This window comes from Dermacentor andersoni, chromosome 6 (assembly GCF_023375885.2).
Source record: "Dermacentor andersoni chromosome 6, qqDerAnde1_hic_scaffold, whole genome shotgun sequence".
NCBI lineage: Eukaryota > Metazoa > Arthropoda > Arachnida > Ixodida > Ixodidae > Dermacentor > Dermacentor andersoni.
This window is the reverse complement of record NC_092819.1, coordinates 34,401,110-34,425,032: the sequence shown is the minus strand read 5'-3', so window position 1 is coordinate 34,425,032 and position 23,923 is coordinate 34,401,110. Positions and strand designations below refer to the sequence as shown.

General features: G+C 46.7%; 1 protein-coding gene across 2 annotated transcripts in view; it reads left to right on the top strand.

Moving 5' to 3' along the window:
• The first annotated feature begins 525 nt into the window (after positions 1–525).
• LOC126521833 (monocarboxylate transporter 13-like) overlaps positions 526–23,923 on the top strand; it is a 66,704-nt gene continuing 43,306 nt past the window's right edge. The window contains exons 1-2 of one of the 2 annotated variants that reach the window (XM_055066129.2): positions 526–974; positions 2,475–3,333. In XM_055066129.2, coding sequence (XP_054922104.2) covers positions 2,895–3,333 — 439 coding nt within the window. In that variant the 5' untranslated portion in view covers positions 526–974; positions 2,475–2,894. Of the gene's footprint in view, positions 1,043–2,474; positions 3,334–23,923 lie in introns of both variants that reach the window. The other variant, XM_055066128.2, reaches the window with a different exon arrangement.

Sequence of the window (23,923 nt, the reverse complement as noted above, 5' to 3'; positions counted from 1 at the left end):
GCTCGTGTACGAAAAAAAAAGAAACATTTCTGTCCGTGGCCAGAAATTAAGGGAAAGTTCTAGTTTTCCTGGATGAGTTTTGGGCATTGCAAGGTTAAAAAGCTGCGCATGACGAAGCGATAACAGGTTGCCGCTAGTTGGCTGCTGACAAAAGCTGTGACATTCGCGCGAAATTTCACACCTTTGTCACTGGACAACCTCTGGGCTGCCATCTCCCCGCGCACGCGCACATGCGCGTATTCACCGCGTCTTCTCTTCCAATATCTCTCTCATCTTTCGATGAAGTTTCATCCTCCCCTTCTATTCCGCTCTTCCAGCGTAGGGCAGCCAACCAGACATTTTTCTGGATAAGGTACGTCCCTGCCCTCTCCTTTCCTCTACATCGGGCTGGCCGTCCTCCCGGTGTAGCCACATCCCTCCTCCCACCTCTCCACCCTCCCCCGTCACCAGGCCAAGGTATGCTCTATACTCTTGAATGGAGCCGATTCTCTCACCGGTCCCGCGCTCACTATAAGCCCACGCACACGTGCTGGCGCTGTCGGAGAGTAGAGCCACGTGCGAACGGAGAGGCAGGACTTCGCCTCGCGCTTGCGCAGTCACACACTCCGAGCTCCGAGAGCACCGAGACCGGATCATCTCACGCGGGGCCCAGTCAGTCGCGCGGTGGCATCGGAGGAGACGCGCAGACGCCCCCGGTTCTCTGGTCGGCGGCCGAGACGGCGACCCGAAAGGAGGCTTTTTGGGGGGCGGACTCCTTCGCCGCCTCGAGTCCCGTTTCGCGGGCTGTCGGATGAGTAGTGCGCGTCCGGCTACGAAAGGCGTGCGCGGATTGTGGAAGCTCCCAGCCTGGGAGGCTTTTCTTCTTTTTTTCTCGCGATATTTGACGTGTGCTCGTGGTCGCAACCGCAGTTTCTGGCAGTTCTCGGAGGTGCTCAGCGAGGGTCGTCGTCGTCCGAGTTCGAAGTTGGTGTGAAGTGCGTGAGCATTCTTCGTATCCGGGCCTGTTCGTTGGCCAGACTATTTCGTAGTTTCGGCGTGCCACGTGCGTATTTCACCGCTCATTCCGTAATCACGTTATCTTCGTTCGCTCGAGTTTCCCGAAACGTGTCGCTTTTAATACTTGTTTCGCAATTTTGAACGAGCGGGTGTCGATACTTTGGCGTATCGCGAGGACTACGAAGCTCAGTTTTCGCGCGCTGACAACTGACTTTGCAGATCAGGTTGCCAGTACAGGTGTTGATTGTTGCCTTATACAGCGTTTGTTGAGAAACTTTGAAGTGTCGTTGGAGCTACGTTGTACTGATCAAAACAATGATTGGCGTGTCTGGGGATTTGGTTAGAAAGGTATACTGATAAAAAAATAGGCACAGAAATTGTGTCATACCCATCGGGACAATGCACAAAGCTTATGACAAAAACTGAAGTTAATAAAATCGAACTTTTTTTAATCTCTGAGGCACAAACGGCGCACGAGATTCACAACTCATAAAAGATTTCTTATTGCGCGTCTCTTCTTTCATGTTAGTTTACTGCAAGCATGCGACAGCTATCAACGTTACTTTCCTTGTTTGTTTTTTTGTGGGGCGCTATTAAACTTATTTATTCATATTTGTTTCAGTATGGTCTTTATTGCGAGACTTTAACCCGCGCTTCTTTGTTTTTACACCTCTTCAAATACAGTGTTTGATTTTCTGTTATTTAATAACAACCTTCATGTTGAGCAAGCAAAACAATATTACTTAGGGTGATGTTCCAAAATAGTTTGTCGTTAAGCATCAAGCATATGTTTATATTTACTAACTCAGACTAAAATGGCACTCATTGCCCAAGATGAATTGCGTGAATCGAATAAGTTATTGACTTTTACGTTGCAGCCTCCCATAACATTGTAACATCGCTTGGCAGACAGGCACATCAGCAGTGTGAGTTCTATTCCACAGTTGAAGGAGACACGCTTCTTAATGTGCGAAATTACGGTCAGAATACGGCACCGGTTGCCTGTCTTCAGTTATGTCTGCCATATTGGCGAAAGCACTGACCTTGACTTGAAGAGCTGAAACCAACAGCTAGATTGATTTACTACTCGAATATCGATCGGGCTGTCTCTCATTTTTCTGAATTTGCACAAATTACCGATGTTTCATGAATTTGATGGACGCGTGAACACAGGCTGTGTTAGCTTAAATGACTATATATATATATATATATATATATATATATATGGGAAGTATGGGAGAGGGAGAGGGAGGGAGAAGTATGGGAGAGGCCTTTGCCCTGCAGTGGGCGTAACCAGGCTGATGATGATATATATATATATATATATATATATATATATATATATATATATATATATATATAATTCTTGCAAGCACTGTAAAACATGTGATGCAGCACGGTGTACGTTGAGAACGCAATTGGCACAAATTATTGTGAAGCAATGTCGAAATTAAGGTTTCCACAACTCATTTTCTCAGGTACAGTGCTGGTCAAGTGGCGGAAGCGGTGACCCCCACGAAGTGATGCTGGTACGCTGCCAGCTATCAGCCAACGAGTCCAACCAAGCTACTCTCTCGTCCTCCAATGGAGCCTACAGGGTGGCAACGCCGATCCGGTGCAAAACACGACACTACACGCGGAACTCCGCAGAGACAGACACCACCACTGCCTGCCCTCGTCCCGGCTCCATCAGAAACCGCGGTCACGTGCACATCTAGCTTCTCGGAATGTGCATTGCCTTGTCGCAAAGCGTCCCCAAACACCAAAAGACGATTCGCCGCCTGTCGGCCGTCGAACAATTTGGCAGAGTCTGTGTTGTAATCGTTGAAAACCTGGCCGTTTAACAACCAACTCGCGATCTGCTAAATCAGCGAAGCAAAAAAAAGAGACCGGACAGTATGGCGACGGAAACGGGATCTCCGACTCCCGTCGCTTCTTGGTCGGGACTGAGGGCGACGACACCTCCCGCAATTCTCGCACCGTCGGACGAAATTCAGGCAGACGTCGAAGAAGAAGCTGCGGACGAAATGAACGGTGGCACGTCTGGCCGTCAGCAGCAGCTTAAGACCAAGCAACAGCCGCAAGGAAGGTCGGACAGCTTCGGACGTCCCGAGAGGCCATCGTCGCGGTCAGATCCCCCGCGGCAGCTGAGCAGCGCCGAGCAGCGCATCGCGGCCGCCATCCGGCAGCACTACTACCCGGAGGGCGGCTGGGGCTGGGTGGTGTGCGTCTGCGTGTGCCTCGTCAACGCCCTCAGCTGGGGCATGCAGCTCAACTACGGAGTCATGCACGCTGCGGCGGTCCAGCAGTTCGGCGAGGAGCACGCCTCCGAAGCACGTGAGTTCATAGTGACTCATAGCATGACACCGTAGAATTTCCTAAACAAAGTTTACTAGATGAAAAGGAGGCGTTAGTGTGCATGGTAACTGCAAGCGAGGTGATTGGTTCAGCGTGGGAATTGCGGTTGGCGCATAGATTTGCCTATAGGCTTCCGGCTTGAAACTGCATTGAGACTTTGCAAATGGGTCGTTTTCGACGAAAATGTGCATTGTAAAGGCGTTAATCCACAATGGCTATGCCTGCTTGCAGTCTTATCGCCATCTGCGTTTTAAAAAGAATTGGTTTTCCTTGAAATCTAGCCCAAATGGAGAACAGATAATGCGTAGTAAGTAAAGCCACACGTACGTTTGAAATCATAAGCACGGAGATCAGACAAATCCATATACAAACTATGATTCCCACGGTATAGGTGAACTATTCTAGCGCTAGAGTTCTCTTCAATAATTTCATTAGGAAGCGTCGTAGGAATCGGTAGTTTCGGAGCGCTGCGGGTAGCGCTGTAGAGCCGCGTAAGGCGGCATTCCAGGGGCATTATGAAAACGAAGGTCTTTAAAAAGTAATCATGAGCCTTCATTGTACCCGTGGTGTGCTAGTATGAAATGGGACAATAGGTTTTCGTTTAAAGCCGGTAATGTTCCTCGTTCCTGCGCTGGAACAGTAATTCTAAGGAGATTTTTTAGCAGGATTTATCAACGTAAAACTGTATCACAATTATCATAGGGACGTTTTAATTTACACGCTCGCGAGAATCACTTGCACCTGTTCAATTGGCATGAAGTGCACATACCAGAGCCTCGGAATATGGAGCCTACAGATAGTTACTGCATTACCTGCCTTACTTACGGCACAGCTGATGCGCTGCCAGAGGGCTCTTTAATAAACGATTAGAGATGCAATTACTTCTCTTGTTTAATTATGACGATAGAAACCCAAGTGCGGTTTCCCTTGTAGAATATTTCTGACGGTACTTCTAATGTTTCGCTATAGTTCTCGCTTTTGGCACAACTTCATTAGAATGTTGAACTACCTGACTTTTCCTTGGCGAAAGTTGTGCCGACCGTTGCCCAAGAAAACCGAGGACGTTCTGAATGCGCGAAGGCACTCACTCATTAAAACTTCTCGTGGAGCGCGCCTCTCCGCACTGCCCCCGTATTGCATCGTAAAACAATCACTTAAACTTCTCTGTAGTCAAGCGTTCGACGAAAATTCGTCTGGTCATGTAACACGATGATGAGGACGTTTCGATCACTGAGAAAGTCAAGGTGAAAAACGCGAAAACTTTTCGGAGACCGTACAGGTTCCTTTGTCCCACTAAAGCGGACGAAAGCCATTTGTCGTTTTTTTCACATGATAAGACGTGACTATATTCCCGCTCAGTAAGGGAGTAGTTTGCGGGTGTAGTCATATATCCGATTAAGTGCTATCTCGTCCACGCATCCTAAGTCAAATGGATGAGGTTCAATAAGAACAATACAGAGTCGAATAAGCAGTTTCAAGTGGCGTGAAGAATTGCAAAAGAAATGATGATAAAAGCGAATAGGCAGCGTTTAATGTAAAAGAATCAGTAATGGCTTAAAAGAGACTTCCAGAGAAGCACCGATGTCTCTTGATTTTATTTCTCTAGAGTTCCTTTGTTCTTTTGTTGCAAGAAAACTGCCAGTCTTGATCAAGGCCTTCATGCTTCTTGGCAAATATACGACCCACTCCAAACTAAGAAAAAATAAACGATATGCTTATATTGCTGAGTTATGTATAGCACACCTTGGCTGTTCCTCCGAAGTCCCTTGTTGATTTAATCTTTTGATGATTAGTGCGGCACACTTTTACTATAGAAATAACCGCCATCAATAAACGGACTCTCGTGAACTGATCATGCCTAGAATAAGCGAAGAGCGCTTAACCGTGCTCAGAATAATGCAATTAGAAAAGTCACAACGCAACTCTTCGAGATTACTCTAGACTACACTCGATCAAAGCATCGGCGGCTCGTTAAAATCGCGTTTGTTTTGACTGACTCCGTTTACATTACGCCGGTTGCGGGGCGAAATTTGCCAGGCGGGGCCTCCTTTGCGTCTCTGCATGCGCTGCCGCCTTGGGCACTGAGATCATCGATCAATGCGAGATTACGCTGCGCAGTTGATCGCCTTATGGGACGAAATTGGCAGGGATGCCAGGTTAGGAATCGGGAGTGGGTTTGCACGGTCGGGGCGATTGATTAATTGGCTTTCTCGCTTGAGAACACGGGCACGCAGAATGTTTGGGCCGCTGGTATACTGCAAGTGCGACGTTATGTACTCACTGGAGGCGTAAGCGCATATCGAGCTCGTGTTTTCTTTGAGCGTGACTTGAAAAATTTACTAGCCTCTGCGAAATCTTTTCGTAAGAATAGCAAAAAAAAAAACGGGGGGGGGGGGGGGGGGGGAAGATATGTACACGCTCGGGACTCTGCATACGCGTGCTTGGCCCATTGCCACTTTTTTAAGAGAGCGTGCGGGTCTCGGACGAAATATGCGTGTCTTATGCAGTGCTAATATTGCAGATACAAGTCGCATGTATTTCTTCCATGAAAAAGTTGCCTGACTGCATGACGTCGTCTTCGTTGTCGTCGTCGTTGCTTTTTCTGTTTTTGTTGTTGCTGTTGTTGTTGCGGTTATTGTTGTTGTAGTTGTGGTTATTATTGTTGTTAATGTTGCGACAGTATTGGAAGTTTTGTCGCTGAAAAGCCCACTATTCCAAAGTTGTAGCTTGTGGTCTCCAGTAGTAAGCGCCACCAGTACAGTTTTTCAACCATTTGGAGGCTTCATGCCGGAGCTGAGTTGCGAACGGGCTTCTTTTTTTTTTTTTTCACTGAATACAAGCCCCGTAAACAAACTTCTGACGCCTGTACTGCATATTGTGTACACTTAACGCATTTCTATTTTCCTGCGCTTTCATTTCCAGATCTGACTGTAGCCGTGTTGCTGTTCAGCTTCTTTGCAGGATTTATACTAGATCATCGAACTTCCCCTCCCATGTGAGGTTTTTTTTTCTGAGAATTATCGAAACAAATCACATGTAAACGCCGCACTCACATTCATGCTTCCCGTCGCTGACGAGCGAGCTTACTTTGAGCTCCTTCTTAATTTCTCTGTGCATTGCAGAGCAGAAGAAGAAATTTCGCCATGGTGGTGGGACCGGTGCCGCTAATGAAACGAGAGGGAGAAACGCTCAGAGGTGTCAATTTGGGTTGTGAAGTCAACTCCACGTAGAATAGAGACGAGTACTTGCTATAATTCCAATTGCAGCTGGGAGCGCGACTCGGTATGCAAGCTGTAGCGAAGTTCGAATCCGGCCTTCGGGACTGTCTGACGACGAAAGGACGTGTCATTATGTCACATTGTCACAGGCTGAATTACACCCATGCATTGCCAAGGCCACATGTAGCCAGTCGCGACGGCGTGATTTCACAACGACGCAGACGATCCATTAACGTTTCTTGCTGGCGTTCGTATGTCAAGGCAGCGACTTCGCGGCTTAGTAAAGGAAATGGGCCAGTTTTTTTCGATGACTACGCCAATGCCTTTGATCGAAAGGCGGGATTCGTAATCCTTACTGAGCGATTTGCCTTTCGGAATCCTTAGAGCAAAGTAAAAAGGAACTTTTGTCCTAGCGGGTACTTCATTGCAAGACCCGCAAGTACGAATGAGCGTGTTTTGATGATGTCCCCTGAGAGAGACTTAGGTTCATGCGGCTTCTTTTTCCATCATCTCTGCAGCCGTGATCACCGCGTTGATAATGTACGCGGTATGCTATTCTTATCAGTGTCTAACAGCGAGTTAATTAGCATTAGCAAGAATTTACTTGGATTTTTAGGCAAAAGCAAAACTTCGAGAGACCTTACTGCAGATGAAAATCCGTGAAACAAAACTAAGTATGATGGGTTCCTAACTAATGTTAACAAGGAAAGCTATACATGGCTGAAAGGGAAAACAGCTGGAAAAAAGATCGTCTACCGCATTTATCTGTGAATCTCATTAATGAATTGATTAATGCCGTCTTCAAACCACCGTCATTGCATCTGAGCTAACCACCGTCTGCTAGCCGCCTGGTTAGCTCAGATAGTAGACTGGCTGCCCCGGAAATGCGGTGGTCCCGAGTTAGAGTCCCGGACCAGGACAAATTTTTATTCAATTGCGAGGTTTTTCTTTTGAGGAACACGTATGGGCTTCCTTTGTATCAATTGCTACGATTAGGTGGATGCCTCATTTTTCCTTAATTACTTCTCTCCACCTTGCGGGTTTTCGCATAACTATTACGCCAAGCCACCGTACCTTATCCATTTTCATGCGATATTCTTGGCCTCTCTGTAACATTGGAAATTAAGGGGTTATATTTTACTAAGCGCGAAATTAATTCCCGTAAAGTTGTGCTTAGGGATATACAGCTCCCACTTTACTGCCGAAAATAAACAGCAATGAAACAACAAATAAAGAAGAGCAACAGGAAAGTAAGGAAAGAAGTGGTCCGAGCCGCAGCGGACAAAAGCATCCACCGGGCTGCACAAAAACACCTAGGCCGTGTGAATGAAAGCCGGATAAGACTGAAGAGAGACAAAAGCGTAAAACGGATGGAGAGCTACCTTTGTTTGCATATTTTCGCCACTAGTGGGCGCTGTTGCAATACATTTCGCAGCACTTTCTTCGAACAGAAGAGTAAAGGTCACACCCCACGTCTTCTGAATTCCCGTCTGCAAGCCCAAAACTTTAACAGAGCAGAATTTTGTTGGAAACGAAAAATTGCAAGCTGTGTTTTTATTTTTTATTTAGTTCAAGCCCTGATTCCAGCTCTTGAAAGGAATCGTTAGGAATGCGGCATCACAATGCGCCCGTTAGCAAAATGTCTGTGAAAGTTCCAGCTTAGCTTGGAGCCAGACAAAGGGTGACCACATTCGCGCTATTCAAATAAAACTCAGCGAGTCAGTCGTCCGCAATTATACGTCGGGCGTGATAGGATTCGCCTTGCTTTCGCCGAAGGCATGGACGACGCTCATGCCCTTTTCATTTCTAAAAAAAAAAGTATTTCTAAAATTCTTTATTCCGCGCCTCACCATGCCAATAAGCTGTCGACATCGTCCGTGTGTTGTGATTTCATGCGTCTCGGTTGCCCCCTTTGTCAGCACTCAGAATTCGGAGGCAGTGTCTCCACGTCACGACCACACGCAACAGCGATATTAGAAATGTCAGATGGAGAGGGGTGTGCATCTATTGTTCCTTGAAACCGAGGAATGTTTTACCACGACACAGACAAAAAGAAATATGCAAATATAGCAACTTGTCCTGGCACCATGCCACGCTGTCTTCGATCGCTCACTCTCCTTTTATTTTTCTTCGGCTTATTTCCTTTCACTTTGTTTGCTTCGTTTCCCCACACCAGCCCACTCGTATTTGCATTTATTTAAGCCTTCTGACGTAAAGTAAAATTCGCAGCGCTTTCTTTGATTCCTGTAAGCTATGCAGTTCACATGCATTCGTAGTTGTGTACAGTTATGTTAGTATGTGCTCTTGCACCCTTGCATGATTTGTCCTGCCCTGTCAATCTTCATTTCTTTTCTTGATTTTTTTATAGGGCAGCAATAACAACATCTTCAAATTGTTAGCTTTTCTTTTTTTGCTAGAAGTGGGATAACAGCACATTTTTCGAATACGAATAGTTATAGGTATAGAATATTGAATCGAATATTTAATAGTCAACCGCGCATGTTTATACGTACGTACAGTAGGGATATTTTCTTTCTGTGTAGTTAAGTAGCACGCCTGTATACTGACTAGTCCGAAAGAAAAGTAAAGCAGCTGGTTATTGGACATGGAATCAGCTTTAAACGCAAGATTACTAATTGTAATTAGAAACTGCACAAATAGTCTGTACATCTTTAGAGAATGGTTAAAAACATGCCTTTGAAGAACTAACGCCTGATGTATAGAATTGAGCTTTCCACGAAAGTCTGAATACGCAAATGGGGGCCGAAATAAAATCAGCATTTGTGGTAAAAGAAGAAGAAAAAGACACTGACGCAAACGTCTGTGCGCCGTAAACACACGTAAAGGGCCAATTGCTAGGAAAACATATATAATCGTAGTGTAAAAATTAAAGAAAAGAGAGGCTGTATCAATAGGCTGTCAAAAACGCTGACAGACAACGAGCAAAATTCACAGGTTGTCCCGTACGTTTGTGCCACAAAACCAAGAACTAAACTCGCATTATCAATTTTGTCTCTGCATTCCCTCAAAAACTTAAGTCGTTTCTTCACTTTGATGATTTGCGATACTTTGCTTAGATGCTAGAGAGCATAAATCATACTTTAAGAGTCAGTTAACGCGAAATATTTCATTAGCTTTAAATATTTGAAAATACCGAATAGTTCCTTATCGAATGTGAATTCGAATAGTTAATATGTAATATTCTATTCGTATTCGATACTTCGAGTATTCGCCCCCCCCCCCCCTACTTTTCATTTTTAGTAAATGTCAGGCGCCACTTCAGTGGCAATCATAACGCTACAGACGATTCTAAAAAAAGGCGAAGGCTGACCTTGATCACGAGCGTACTAATATTAGCGGATGCGGCCGGCAAGGGAAAAACAACTTTGCCATGAGCCAAAAGCTAATTTCGGCCCATGGGCGTCGGCCTACCTATAGTTGACGTCATATCACATGGCGCCCAGAAGTGAAAGCTATTTAGGAATCAGTGCGGGCTCTTACTCGCGCGTCAATGCCAACATTGCAGCCGAGTCCAAAAACAGGCGAAGGCTAATTTATTAACGAACGCACTAACATTAGGGGAGCCGGCCGACAAGTGAAAAACAATTATGTAATGAGCCACAAGTTAGTTTCGGCCCATGGATTTCAATCTGAGCGTTAGCCTTCCTTTAGTTGACGTCATATCACGTGACGCTTGGGATTGAAGGCTATTCGGGAATCAGTGCGGGCACATATCCGCACGGCATGCAATTACAACGCTGCAGCCTATTCTAAAAAACAGGCGAAGGCTAATTTTTATCACGAGCTCGCTAATATTAGCGGAGCCGGTCGACAAGTGAAAGACAATTATGTCAAGAGCAGGGAGATTTCTCATTTCGGCCCACGGTTTAGAATGGGCTCGTAGGTTTTCCTTTAGTTGGCGACACGTCATGTGACGCGAGGGCTCGGAAGCTATTTAGGATTAAATATCGACATGTTTGCACAGCGTGAAAGACGAGTCCTCGTCTTTTGCACTGTGCAAACATGTCGATATTGAATCACTAACTCGCCCAAACTTCCACCTTATTTAGGATTAACTGTTTTTTGATTGCGTACCCTCTTTCCGAGATGTGGACAGTCCACGTACGTATGCTTCCCAGTAACTGAAGTCTTTCCTCTTTTGAAACGGACAAACCAATGCCTCGTTCAATAACTACGGGACTTATCTTCCCGAAACTGCAGAGTGGACTAAGAGGGACGCCGTATATAGTGAAGGGCTCAGGATTACATTTGACTAACATCCTCCCAAAGCGTGGTACACTATTATTTTTTGCACTCTGTTCCCAACGGAATGTGGTCGCCGGGGCTGGGAGCCGAACCCGCTACCTCATTCTCAGCAGCACATCACTATATCCACTGAGCCAACATAACAGATAACGTCTCATTTCAATGATTAGTCTACACTGCGATTCGTAATAACTCGCTTTCAACGCAGCGCTGAAATCAAGACAACGTATACCTGAAATTTTATTGTCTCGGCTTCTGGGATGGACCTGTTATTCAGCACCTTTATGCATTTATAGTCATCTGTCTTTACCTTTTAACCTTCTTCCTTCAATGCCAGTAAACAGTGCCCTACATTTACTTGCAAAGCTGTCAGTGCCTTGCCTAAAATGATTTTACACTAAGTGGCATTTGTCTCGATTTCTCTTATGTCTGCAACTTACAGGTCTCCGCAGATTTCCGTTGCTTTCAATTTGTTTTTACCCCACGGCTGCTTAGTGCGAGTAGATATCTGTCAGTGTGGCACGGCTGTGTGGCAGAGAAGGAGTTCTTTCTGTAACGAAAGCTCGAGCGCGAAACGAAAGCGCCGTGAACGTCGTTTTCGAGAACTGCTGACACGGAAACACGGAAGTGTTTAAGACGGTGAGCTCCTTTTGTGGTTGCCTGAGCCTCGCAGCAGCCCCTTATCGGAAGTGTTAGAAAGCCCGTCGAATCGTGAATTGTCTGGCCTCTTTTGTTTTTCTTTGCCTCTGGAGTTTATCACTTTGGCTCAACGCTATGTTTTGACGCCAGTGTTCTTTTTTTTTTCTCGCTGCCCTATTATTATTTTTTGAACAGCTAGACGCGGGAACGCATGAGACCTTAGAAAAGCAAGAACGATGACGCGTTCTAGAAAACCCTCGTTATTCTCTATAAAAAGAAATAGAATGCTTAAACAGAGAAAGTGAGGCAGGAGAAGGGGTGTGCAAAATGGAAGTATCGTTTATGTTCAGCTATCCGTCTTATCCTAAATCACAGTGCACGACGCCAAACCCTGTCGTAGTCTGTGCGGTTCTTTGTGCACTGGTGAAAAGACAAAAGTCAGAGGGGAAAAAAAAGTCAAGGCAAGGAGGTTAGGCAGCACGAAGACTGACTTGCTACCGCGTGCTGTAGTATAAGGGGATGAGGCGAGTGAAAGATGACTGGAGAGACGAAATAAAACGGAAGAAAATGAAAGAAAAAAACGTTATTATAACAGAAGCCATCCTCGATGCATGATTATATAAGTGAATGCGAAGCATTTCTCCCCCTGCACGTGGCACAAATGCCGAACGAACGACCTTCCTCTCGGAGAAACGCTCACTCGAGGACCGCCATAATGTGCTGGCCGCGACACCCTGACAACGTACGATGGGAACCAAAGGCTGCAGCAGACGCTACACGCCACACGTTATTTGTCTTCGACAAAGTGCTTTTGAAAGCACGCGCCTGCGTCCCGCAAGTGGCGGTCCTCCAATCTGCGCCGGCCGCTTGGTATCGGTGGCCTGTTCAGCGGCCATTTGCCTGGCGTGCCGCTGTTCTACGGCCGCGCGTCGCTTCTCTTCTTGCTCGCACTCCACGGCCGCACGTAGCTCGTCGGCCCGTCGCTTCGCCTCCTGCGCCTCGCCACTTCTGTACGTATCGCATACCTCTGTAGTCCCTGCAGGGCATATGCTCCTCTTTTGCTCGTTGTATCTTGCGTTCCTCTTTCGCTCATTGTTGCACCTGCAAGCAGAGGCCTACGCGCAACCTAGCGCAGCTAGTGCAACCGAGCCACATCTATTTCTTGCGCGCACACCCGTACCGGCGAGTGGAGCAAGGAGAGGAGGCGCCATGCTAGTATAGCGCTGTGCGAGTGGGCGCGTGGGAAAACACGAACATGCGCGTGGGGATGCGCGCACATGGGCGACAAACCTTGTGATCTTGGACGGCCTCGCGTTTGACCTTGGCTCCGACGAGGCCAATGAAATGCTCCGCATGTAAAACTATCGGCATCAATGGGATTAGGTCTCGAGCCTATCGCTCATGCCGCAAGTCCTCAAAAGTTGGAGCAAGGCGTCTACGTTTAAACCCACTTGGGCAGAGAGCGGTCTGGACCAGCACGTGTGTTCTCTTGTATGTGTATTTGGATGCGGCGTGCGTGCGTGCGTGCGTGCGCGGGATCATCTCCCGAGTCCGCAGAGAATGAATGGAAGGAAACTATTTCGTAAGAGCTACTTGATGAGCTGAAGTAAACCAGCACTGCTAACTTCACGAAAAGCTCTTCCTTAGTAAGTGCATGAACTGACGTTTACAGAAGTGTTTCTTTTTTTTTTTTTTCATATATGGGCATATTGTACTCTGTGAGGCAGAGACAGAGAAAAGTCATAAGGGAAATGCACGGAGGTCACCTACGCTGAGCATGGTTGTCTTCCCAGCACTAGAGAAAGCGAACTTAAAGAGGATAAGGAGGAGGGATGTTGACATTTTTCACGAACACACAAACACACAAAATGAACGATTCATTGTTCAGCTCATCACAATGGGCCATACAGGCTGGTGCATCTAAAGAAGCGCATCAGTGCTTTCCCGACTTTGCACATCGAAGACGTACGAGTTCACGAGAGACAGAATTGCAACGGTAGCAATATTCCTCTGTCTTCAAGTAATACCCGTCCGTCTCCCTAGATTGTCTGTAGACTATAAGATTGATAGCACGCGCGCACAGGCATACATGAACAAATCTCGCTCGATGGCCGCGTACACTCGCTGCAAAGACGCTGGCGTGAGGAAGAGCTGAAGGCGCGTGCTATCAAATTACGTCGATCTGGCGAGACTTCTTTGGTGCTCGCCGCCGTATTCAAACGGGCGCCGTAAAACGCTACGCCGAGTCAACCGCATTTACTGAAGTTACCTTTGGAAACAAACAAGTGTCATCACGGTACTATACGTTCGGTGCGTATTAGTCTTGTCCGCCTCTCAGTGCCTCACTGCACGAAGGATTTTCCTGCATCGAGTCGGTGTCTGCACAAACTGTATGCAACATCACTTGCATGCTACGGATCCCCGACCAAGGATGAACCTCACGATGGCCAGACCAATGAAACACGCAGAAAACCTTCGGCTACGCGTCCACTCTATCGCTTGCTGAGGCCGATGCCGATGAACACACGTAAACACAGCGTCGCCGACAGAGACGCCACACGTTGCTTTGGGCCATCACCAAATTGGATCGCACCACGGGCAGACAGATCGCATTGTGGTCGCAATCACAGAACCAGGCGCACAGCTGAGCTTTCTTTTCTATACTCTCGCCGTGCCTTGCTTGGCCTTATTGCTCGAAGATGTATTAAATGTCACTTACGCTGAGTGACGTCAGACATTGAAAAGCGAATAAACGTGATAAGATGTTTTATGCCTCCTTGTTCATTAATATTCATATTACAGTTTGGTAGCCCTTCGCGTATGGAGAAGCTTCCACTGGAACTTTCTTCTTTCTTAACTGGCCACTTTCTAGAACCTACGCGTATTTTGTCGAACGGAGTAAGAACCAGTACACATCTTTTAACGATAGATGGACATTCACCACGCCTGAAATCTCGACAAACACATTAAACATAAGTCATTTTTCTTGTTCTTTTCTTTCTTCTTCCTTCTAGTGACGCTAAAATACATATATGATGCTCCTATGATATACAATGGGATACGGCTGAGGTTTAACTCCAGCCATGGTCAGTTGAAGCAGCATAAAATCCTCTAAAGACCTAATCATCCTTCATGATTGACCGAGCGCATGCCGCTACAAAGTGTGGGCCAGGTTAATTACTAGCGCATCATGTTGGATGCTTGTTAGACTTGTTTCAAATTATTGCCGCTTTTTTGCTGTTTGTATTTTCTTACTTCTACTGTTGTGTCTTCAAGAACCAGTGGCGTGGTGAAGTCCGCGCATCAGTTGCCTTGCATAGTATACGCCGATGACATCTGCGTGTGGACGTCAGGTGTAACAGGTCCTAAGGTGCGCGTGAGACTTCAAAAAGCCGGACTTCAATATGGGCGTATCTTAGCGAACGAGGCCTCCTGATTTCACCTGAGCAATGTGCGCTGGTCGCGTTTACGCGGAAGCAGATGACGTCTTACACCACATCTATCAATTGGCAGAACCTCTGTTACGGACACACAAGACACACAGATTCTTAGGGGGGATCATTGATCGAAACCTCAGCTAGAATCTCCATGTATGCTACCTGAAGAAACGTCTAACCAGCATTTCACGCATTTTCAGATTTTCTGGAGGGAAAACGTGGGGTACGTCAGTACACGCGATCTTACAACTATACAGGACGCGGTTTCTAGGGTATCCGAGATATGTCTTATTTGTACTGAGCAATATCTGCAGAAGTAACATCCGCACAAACGAGAGCGTTCAGGCTTAGGCACTCAGGGTTTGTCTTTGATTGCGGCGCCACACATCAACAGCGGAAACAATTGTGATAGCCTAAGATTACCTAGTCACAACTCATATGACATTGGAAGCGCTCGGAGCACACATCAGGCCACATTTCCCGCGCCCCTTTCCACCACCTCGCCGTGCTGCCAAAACACCTAGCCAGTGCCTCCTCTCGCCAGTAGATATCGGCGTACCGTGACTGCCTCCCTACAGATTATACGCCGGCCGAGATGCTGCTGACACCTCCTCGGTATTTGGCTCGCCCACAAGTTTGACTCTCGGTACCAGGAGTTCAAACGAAAGCAGGAATCTCGTCGCCAGCTCTCAAATAGCTCTTTCTACACACGCTGCACGAGACATACAAGGACCATCTTCACGTTTACACTGATGGCTCGACAACTGTGGATGGATCTGCAGGAGCTGTGATCTTCCCCGTAAAAGGAGCGACCATTCAGCTTAAAACCTCTCACCGGACAATGCCAATTTCTACGGAGCTTCCTGCACTTCGCAGCTTCCTTTGCATGATTCATGAAGATCTACCACGAAGATGGAGCGTATTTACCGATTCCAAGGCAGCTCTGGAATGTCTGCTATCCGCTCTACGTCGTGGGCCACAAGACAAACTTGTGCTGGAAATAAGGCAACTATATCATTAACTAGCAGAGAAAGGACATGACATCACTTTTCAGTGGCTTCCAGTCCCCTGCGACATCACGGGCAACGAACATCCCGATGAAGCTGTTAAGAGGGCTTACGAAGGTGCCGTGAAGGAATGTATCCCGCTATAAAGAACCGATGCAGCAACAAGGCTTTACATACTCGCGCGTGTTGCCACACGATCGATGTGGAACACGCCATGTTTCCGGCATACTTGACTGCACCGCTTTGACTCATACCTCCAACTACGCATTCCATCTGGACTATCCCGAATCGAGACAACTGCTCTCTGCCCACTGTGGCTTACGAATGCATTTGCTCGCAGCACCTGAATGGCTGACAGTGCTGCCTGTGATAGTCAAGGCAGCGAGGAAACAATCGAACATATCCTTTGTCATTGCCCTCACTACAGCTCCCAGAGACAGTCACTCGTTACGGTGTTGGCACGCCTCGACGACCGGCCACTTTCTGAACAGACGATCTTGGAGTGCCGGCTGATGCAGTCTTCACACCAGAAGCCGACGAAGGCGCTATTGAAGTTCCTCCGGTCAAACGGCCTGTTTGAACGACTGTGACACTCCCGCGTTTATGTGTATGTGTTCTTCTTTTTGTCTCCATCTCTTTCTATGTGTATATATTCTTTCCTTATCTTTCCGTCTCCCCATACCCATTCCCCAGTGCAGGGTAGCAAACTGGATATCTATCTTCCGGTTAACCTCCCTGCCTTTGGCACCTCAGTTATCTCTCTCTCTCTCTTCAGATACCGGTCAGCCATATTTAAACAAACCTGCACTCGTTGAGATGACATACGAGATACCCCAACTTTGTGGATGAATGATAATCGCATTGAGTCTAACCTTCTAGAAGAGGAAGTCTGACTAGTCAGTAAGATGGTCCGCTTTGAACTGTAAAATGCATTCTCGATCCAAAGTGCTTGCTAGTTTCTTGACCTCGGCAGTAAGCTGTTTGAATCTGGAACGTGCGATTCATTCCACGGCTCCGACAACCACACTTACCTTTGTATCTCCGGTCAACATCTACCGATACCACATCCAGTGTCAAAACCATTCAAAAAGAGGCGGACCGTTCTTTGATACCGCCGCTTGCAGGGACCCTTCTTCGATCGCGTGAAGCCTCAGCCTCAATAGCATTCCGACACGCCTGTCGATGCGCCTCATAATTTGCTTCTTCGTGGCGTCTGCTCGAAGATCAGCAGCTCTTTAGCGTCTAGTCGCAGTGGGAGGCGTTTCCGATGACCAAGCCGATACAGGGATGCTTACTTTAATCACTTCGATCGCTTTGCTGTCTGGCTTTCTCTTGAGGCTTCCTGTTCTTATCTGTCTGCCTGAACTCCCATTATCACTCCTTCGCGGCCTTGTTACAGCCTATTCAAGCTAGTTTGTACCTGAACCGAAATAACTGCTGTGTTCGCTTATCCGATAATGGCGCCACCCGATCGTGGGGCCAGACGATGCCGGTTCTCTTGATGTCGTCTGTTCGAACTGCAAGTAGCCTCACAGCTCATTGCTGCCCTTTAGCGTCGTGCTCAGCACTTGCAAGCTTCGCGAGCACCGCCTTTCGTCAGCATTTCTCTGCGTACGAATATAGTCACTTTTCCCAACTTCATGCCGTCTGTCGCTTGAATGCTGTAATGAGCTTACCGACTGACTTCTAGTTCTCGCCGGTTCGCTTCCCATTCTATAGTGTTTGCCAACATTGGACTCAAAACCTCGCTCTTTGTGCGCGGCGTTTGTGCTCGCATGTGCGTGGGCTTTCTTTTATGACCTGTGTGTCGAACAGTGTGCGCTGGCGAGCTGCGCTCAAGGCAAACCTTGCACTGGTGAAACCAGTACGCTAGTGTTTGCACTTAGGTCCCCATCTAGTCTTCCGCTAATTTTGTTCTATATTGCCCCCTCCTCTTTTATTTATCTCTTCTTTTCCTCCTCACTCCTTTTTTTTCTTCTGTCTTTGTATTTCTATTCGGCCCCCGTTGCAAAGCAATCATGCATGTGTTGTGCCTCTCGTCAAGGTGTTACCGCATGTCACTGCCTCTTTCCTTGTCTGTTGCGGTTACAAAGTTATAATATTGTCGCCACGGCCTGAGACAACTTCAGTGGTATTCCAATGTGATATTCAGTTTTATAGCAGCTCGCTGCTCTGGGAGCTGGTTGAAAAAAAAGGAAAACGCAACGATGCTTTCGAACTCTGTCTCCTGCGGCATAGTGCCGTCTCGCCCAGGTCCTGTGTTCGTTTAGCCCTTACGTGCTGCCTTCAGTGCGATCACTACTGGCTTTCTTCTGAGCTATAGTACTGCGGCTTATAGGCGTTTTCAAGAGGTGGAATTTCTTTCTTTCAAATTTTGCGAAATCAGCATGAAAATCATATTTTTCAACTAGCATGGTGTTTCTCTTTGTTTTTCTCTTTGCCAAGCAGTATATAAGTTTATCGCGGGCTAGCTAGCTAGTGGATAAAGAATTACTAAAACGGCTTTTAGAAAACGAACATTGGATGATTAGATACAGCGAAATTGCCCGTTGAGTTGTATTTGCTTGTGTCGTTAGCCTAGTTTAGCAAAGTCATGCCAGACTTTGAGCAGCGCAGATGTTTCTCTCTCTCTCTTTCTCTCTTTCGCGACCAAGCGGCATTCGTATCACGTAGCGTGCTTGCCGAGCAGATACACGACATCAAAAGGCACTCTCAACGTTCCTGCACATGTCCGCCGTCAGCAACTGGATTCCAGTATATCTCTCTTGCCTCAACAGACGCAACTCGGCGAAAAGGACTTTTGTGATCCCAGTCAAAGCGAAATGTTACACTAGTAGGAAGTGCGTGATACTATACGTAATATTGCGAAGTATTTTATTGCTTTAACTATTTGAGCCAGCCGACAAAGAAAGCGGCACAGAAACAGCAAAATCAGCAGCAGTCATCGGTGACTGCTAGGAGGGCAAGAATTACGAAATCGACGCTACTGAGCTAGCGTTCTCGCCCACGTTTCGGCGTGGAAGTTAGCCTGAAGCTTTCCATAAAGGTAAATTGGGGTGTAAAGAAAGTAAAATTACGTCTCTGCTTTACATTGCACATAAGCTTATACTTTGCACACGTTGCGCTGCCGGAAGTGCTTAGTATTATCTGTTGAGCGGACTCACTTGATGTTTTCCTTTGCGTTATTCACTAGATGAAACGGTCTTGTTCATTCGTCCGCCCCTCTGGTGCAGGGTATTGTCGTCGTAATGGCTCTTTCATATTAAAGAAATAGCAGATTCAGATACGTATAGAAAAAGACCTGTACATTCAGAGATAATAAAGAAGAAAAAGAAGTGACATACGGCAAAAAGCTTCTTTTGTCGCCTTTTAAATCTAACCATATGGCTGTACGAAATAAACAAAGAATAAGAAAGCACTTCGTGTAGCTGTCTGACTGGTCGCGCTGACATAACTCGTGCTTTTCTGCAGTAAATGCAAGCCGCCGTTCACCAACTTGATGGAAGCTTATCTATACAGATTCTACATGCAGACGGACGCTTTTCTGCAGAGTCCGTACAGCTTCATCGTCAACCAGTTTAAGTCCACTACAGGACGAAGGCCCCTACACACTGATGGATATGTTTTGTGAAAAAGCAAAAAAGTAAGGCAATGCGAGTGACATATATTTTCTGTTCTGCACTATTTTCTGATAGGCTGTCTTTCTTTGATTTCGCCAAAACAAATTGTCTTGTTTTTTCTGTAATCTTACAGAAAAAGAATTCAAAATATTTTATTCAATTATGGGAGCAAGATTTACTCCCCTCATCACTGCATCATTCATGTAGTAAGAAAGAGTCAAATGCTGGGGGGTGGTTTTTAACAGATCATGCATGCACTTATAACCACGCTACGTAGAACACGTGAGATGCGACCACTGACAAGATACCTGCGCCAAGACACCCCGCACTACACGACCCACAAAAAACGTCAATTCTACCAGTTTATATAGTCATCCTCTGAGCGACACCACCCTACACGACCGCAGCTGCGTCTTATTCAGAAACGATAGGACCAATTGGCTGACTCATGCCAGATCTATCTGCGTATACTTGAGTGGCTGGTGAAGCTGCGCACAAACGTTGTGTAGCTGCAGGCAGTACCTTTCCTTTCTCTTGCTCTCCGTTTCACGTAAGAGTTAAGCGTGCTGTACCTATTCACAAGCCCCGTCAGCACAATAGAAACTAGTTGGCTAGCGTTACATTATTTCATTTAACGGAAAAGGGAGGAAAGGTGACAAAAGATGACTAAGCAAAAGAATGCACAACAATTCAGCTTAGCATTCTTTCTGTTCCTCGAAGTCTGTGTGAGCCGTAAGGTACAGCCGCCACGAGATACGGCGACACATATCCCCTTTTTGCCTACTTCCGTTTCAATAAAAGGAAGCCGAGAAAAGCGAAATGTGCCAGTGGGAATGGGAGAAGGACAAAATATGGATAAGACAAACGCAGGAACGTAACGCCATAAAGCTTTATACAAAATGTGAAACGCGTATATAATATACGACAGCACAGCCTGTCGCGGCGTGTGGCGCTCACTTCCCATTCAATTCGCGCGAGGAAAGTTATATGGCGCTCGACATAACGGTGTCGGCGGTCTTTCGAGACGCCGCGTCAAAGACGGATGGCTCGCTCTCGGCTATCCACTGCGCTGCCCCCTCTCCCGAATTTCGTGTTTGTTACCCTTTCTGCGCATCGCCTTTCTTCGCGTGCCAACCCGTTTCGGCTGCCACCGGAATGTGAAAGATGGAGCAAGGTTTCTGGGAATCGCAACTTTTACGGGGTCACATCGCAATATGGAAATAGTTTGCGATCCGTTGCGATTATAAAGCGTATAGCTTTTCTTTTTTTTGCCGTTGGTGGTCGGACTTACACCGTCGATGCAAAGGGTGCGTGCTTTAGCGCAACGCAGCTATTACAGCCGGGCCATGACACCTCACACCATGAGGCAAACTCCGGACGTTAGCAAATGCTACCAAAGCGTCCTCAATACAGCAAATATAGGCATCGAAGCGCATCATTCCTTTAAGAAAGCCAACGGTTTTCTATAAGCGTTCAGCAATTCACTTATATTGGGGATGGTTCCTGATGGTCGATGGTTCCTGAGCAATTTCTTTCTACATATCCGTTTTTCTTATTTTTACAGCATAGAGTAGTCTTCGCACATGAATCTTTTGTCAATCTTGTTAGGTCGGTTGGTATTTCTTCTATTGCGACAACAATTATATGAACACTCCAAGCGGAATTTTCGCCGTCGGAGTTGCCGTGGGACTGTGCATGGATTGACCTTTACGTGTGCTATACGCTAATGCATGCCGTATGTGTAGGCTATATTGCTACGCTATTCAAGCACTGAAATTGCTCATACCAAGTCTTACGTTCTTGACTAAATTGTTCCTTAGAATGTTGAGAATGGCAGCCCTCAAGGCAATTTCATGAAACATAACACTCTCAGCGCATGCCTTTTATCTTATGTCTTCTCAGACTAATATTAAACGTGCAAAACAATATCAGTGTTCAAATCTGAAAGTGATGTAATTTTACTGACGCAGCTTCTTGTGGGCAGTGTAGGGCCACCTGCGTACGTCGCGTCCACTTTAGTCAAACCCGCATATAGTTAGAAGTTATAGCTTCGCTGTTCGGGCGAAATTGTCAATTTTGTTGTTCATTTTTGTTTTATGTTGCGCTTGCTTTAAGGATAAGTAGGTCGCGTTGACTGGCAACCTATACGCAATGGCCATAGTACCTTTGAAGAATGGCACAACTGGCCTCGAGTCTCACAGGTTGGCGAAGGCGGAGAGGTGGTTGTTAAGATGGTTAGCGCAAGGCGACAACAGCGACAACAAACACAACAAGAAACAGCTAGCTGTGATGTTCTTATCCTTGGCTCGTGTAGGTACAGTAATGAAGTGCCACAGGCGGCAGATAAAAGCTGTAGGGGGAACACGTAATCCATTTAACTTAGACCCCTACCTGGGGTTCTATTCCGAGCGCACGACTTCGAACCGGCATCGACATTGGCAGTGCGTCGACGTCGTAGTATGGTCGTTCTTGTCGACGTCATCGTGGCCTTTGTAATATAGCCTACGGATTATTCTACAGCTACTTTCGGTGATAGTCAACGCTGTACTGTATTCGTTCGCTGCTTGGGCGATTACCTGCAGAGTGCACGCATTCAACACTCCTCACGGCTACAACAGTCCTGCCATCTTTACGTCAGGACTATAATATCTTTAACTGTAATAGGCCTTGCTGCTTCTGCAGTTCCCATTTGAGACGGTAATACAGTTGCTGTGGTGCAGGACCATACAGTACAACCTCACTAGACCGTATTCTGGGTGGTTAGGATTGCCCTTATAGTTAGTTGCTGGAGAATTTGCTGCATTGCCCGAATATTCCCGAGAAATACTTGACAAACCCGTCGCGCGGGTAGATGAATAGACGGATAAAGAATCCTTGCTCTTATTTGACATGAAAACATGAGAGAGAGAGAGAGAGAGAGAGAAAGAGAGAGAGAGAGAGCAAGAAGAGGAAAGGCAGGGAGGTCAACCATGCGAGCGTAAGGTTTGCTAACCTTCACTGGGGGTAAGAAAAAGGGGAATAGAAAGAGGGAAAAAGGGAAAGAGTGAACACTGAGTGCACGTGGGAGGATGCACAGAGACACTATACAAGCTGTCTCCTAAACCGGTGCACTTCAAGTAGTGTACGAGCGCACGAATCACTTTTTGTACCAGTGACGGGTGTGGCCACGGTCCGAGTAACTTTGACTCAGAGAACGGTCTCGAGCCTAATCAGTCTAAGTTGTCCTGAGATAGAGCCGTTGTACGTCGTAGTGAGGACAGATACACTATAGGTTCTCGATGGTTTCCTCGCACCTACAGGCTAACGACTGTTGTTCAGAAGAGGAGCAATGCGTGCTTTCGCTGACAAAAAAAAAAATTAATAAATAAACAAGAAGAAGAACAAGAAAGAAAATTTAGCAGAAACGTGTATAGAGGTAAGAGAAAAGAAGAAAGAAGACGAGAAAATAAGTAGATGCAAAAGAGACAGTATAAATAAAGTTGTGTCTTACTGCCCGAAACTGCCGCACTGCTTAATGCGACGGCAAACATACAAGGGCGCATCGCAGCAGACAGTGTCGATGTTCTACAGCCGGTCCATATATGGATGCGTCGGAAAACGGGTGGGGCGGGAGAAGAGGGGGGGGGGGGGGACGCACACTAAATCAAATTCTTCTAAAACGAAAGAGACGGGGTGGCAAAATTGCCGTTTCCTTTTCGGGCCAAAGGAAGGCCAGTTTGCGTCCTTATAGAAGAGATCGAGGGCTGTGGAGGCCTCACATGCGCCGCCTTCCTTGCAGTCTTACGACATACCGCTATAGCCTTAGAAAGGCTACAGCGGTGGTCTCTTGTTTTGCGACCACGCTTGTTGGTGATTGCATAATTAACAATGCACTAATCGCCGCAGGCCATTTTCTGTTGCGTTCCCAAGACAACAAAGCTTTGAGTAGCAACGTTGGAACGGTGTTCCATCATGCGAGAAACACTTCCGCCTTCAGAATCCGCCGCTGCTGTGTCCAAGTAAATACGGTATCCGACACACCAGTTGGCAGCAGAGGCAGGGCGTGTAGCTAATATTACTCTTTATTACTAATAATTCTCATGCTTCGTGACGTAGCGGCGTTGAAGATAAAGGCTACGCGCTTTCGTCTGTAACATTTTGTTAGAACTTTGTATTTTTTCCATGCGTTTTTTTTTTCTTCTTGATGAAAGCTGGGGGTTGTTTTTATCTACCGCTGAGCAGTTGTGGGGGAAGGGTGAATAGGGGGGGCACAGTTTTCGTGGACGCCACAACGGCTCCTTCATCACGCCGCCCTTCCGACCGTTGCAGCTCGAGGAGGCGTGCCGGCTGTCATATTTCAAGTTTAATATGCCCCTCTTTGAGCTCTAGTCATTTATCACGCT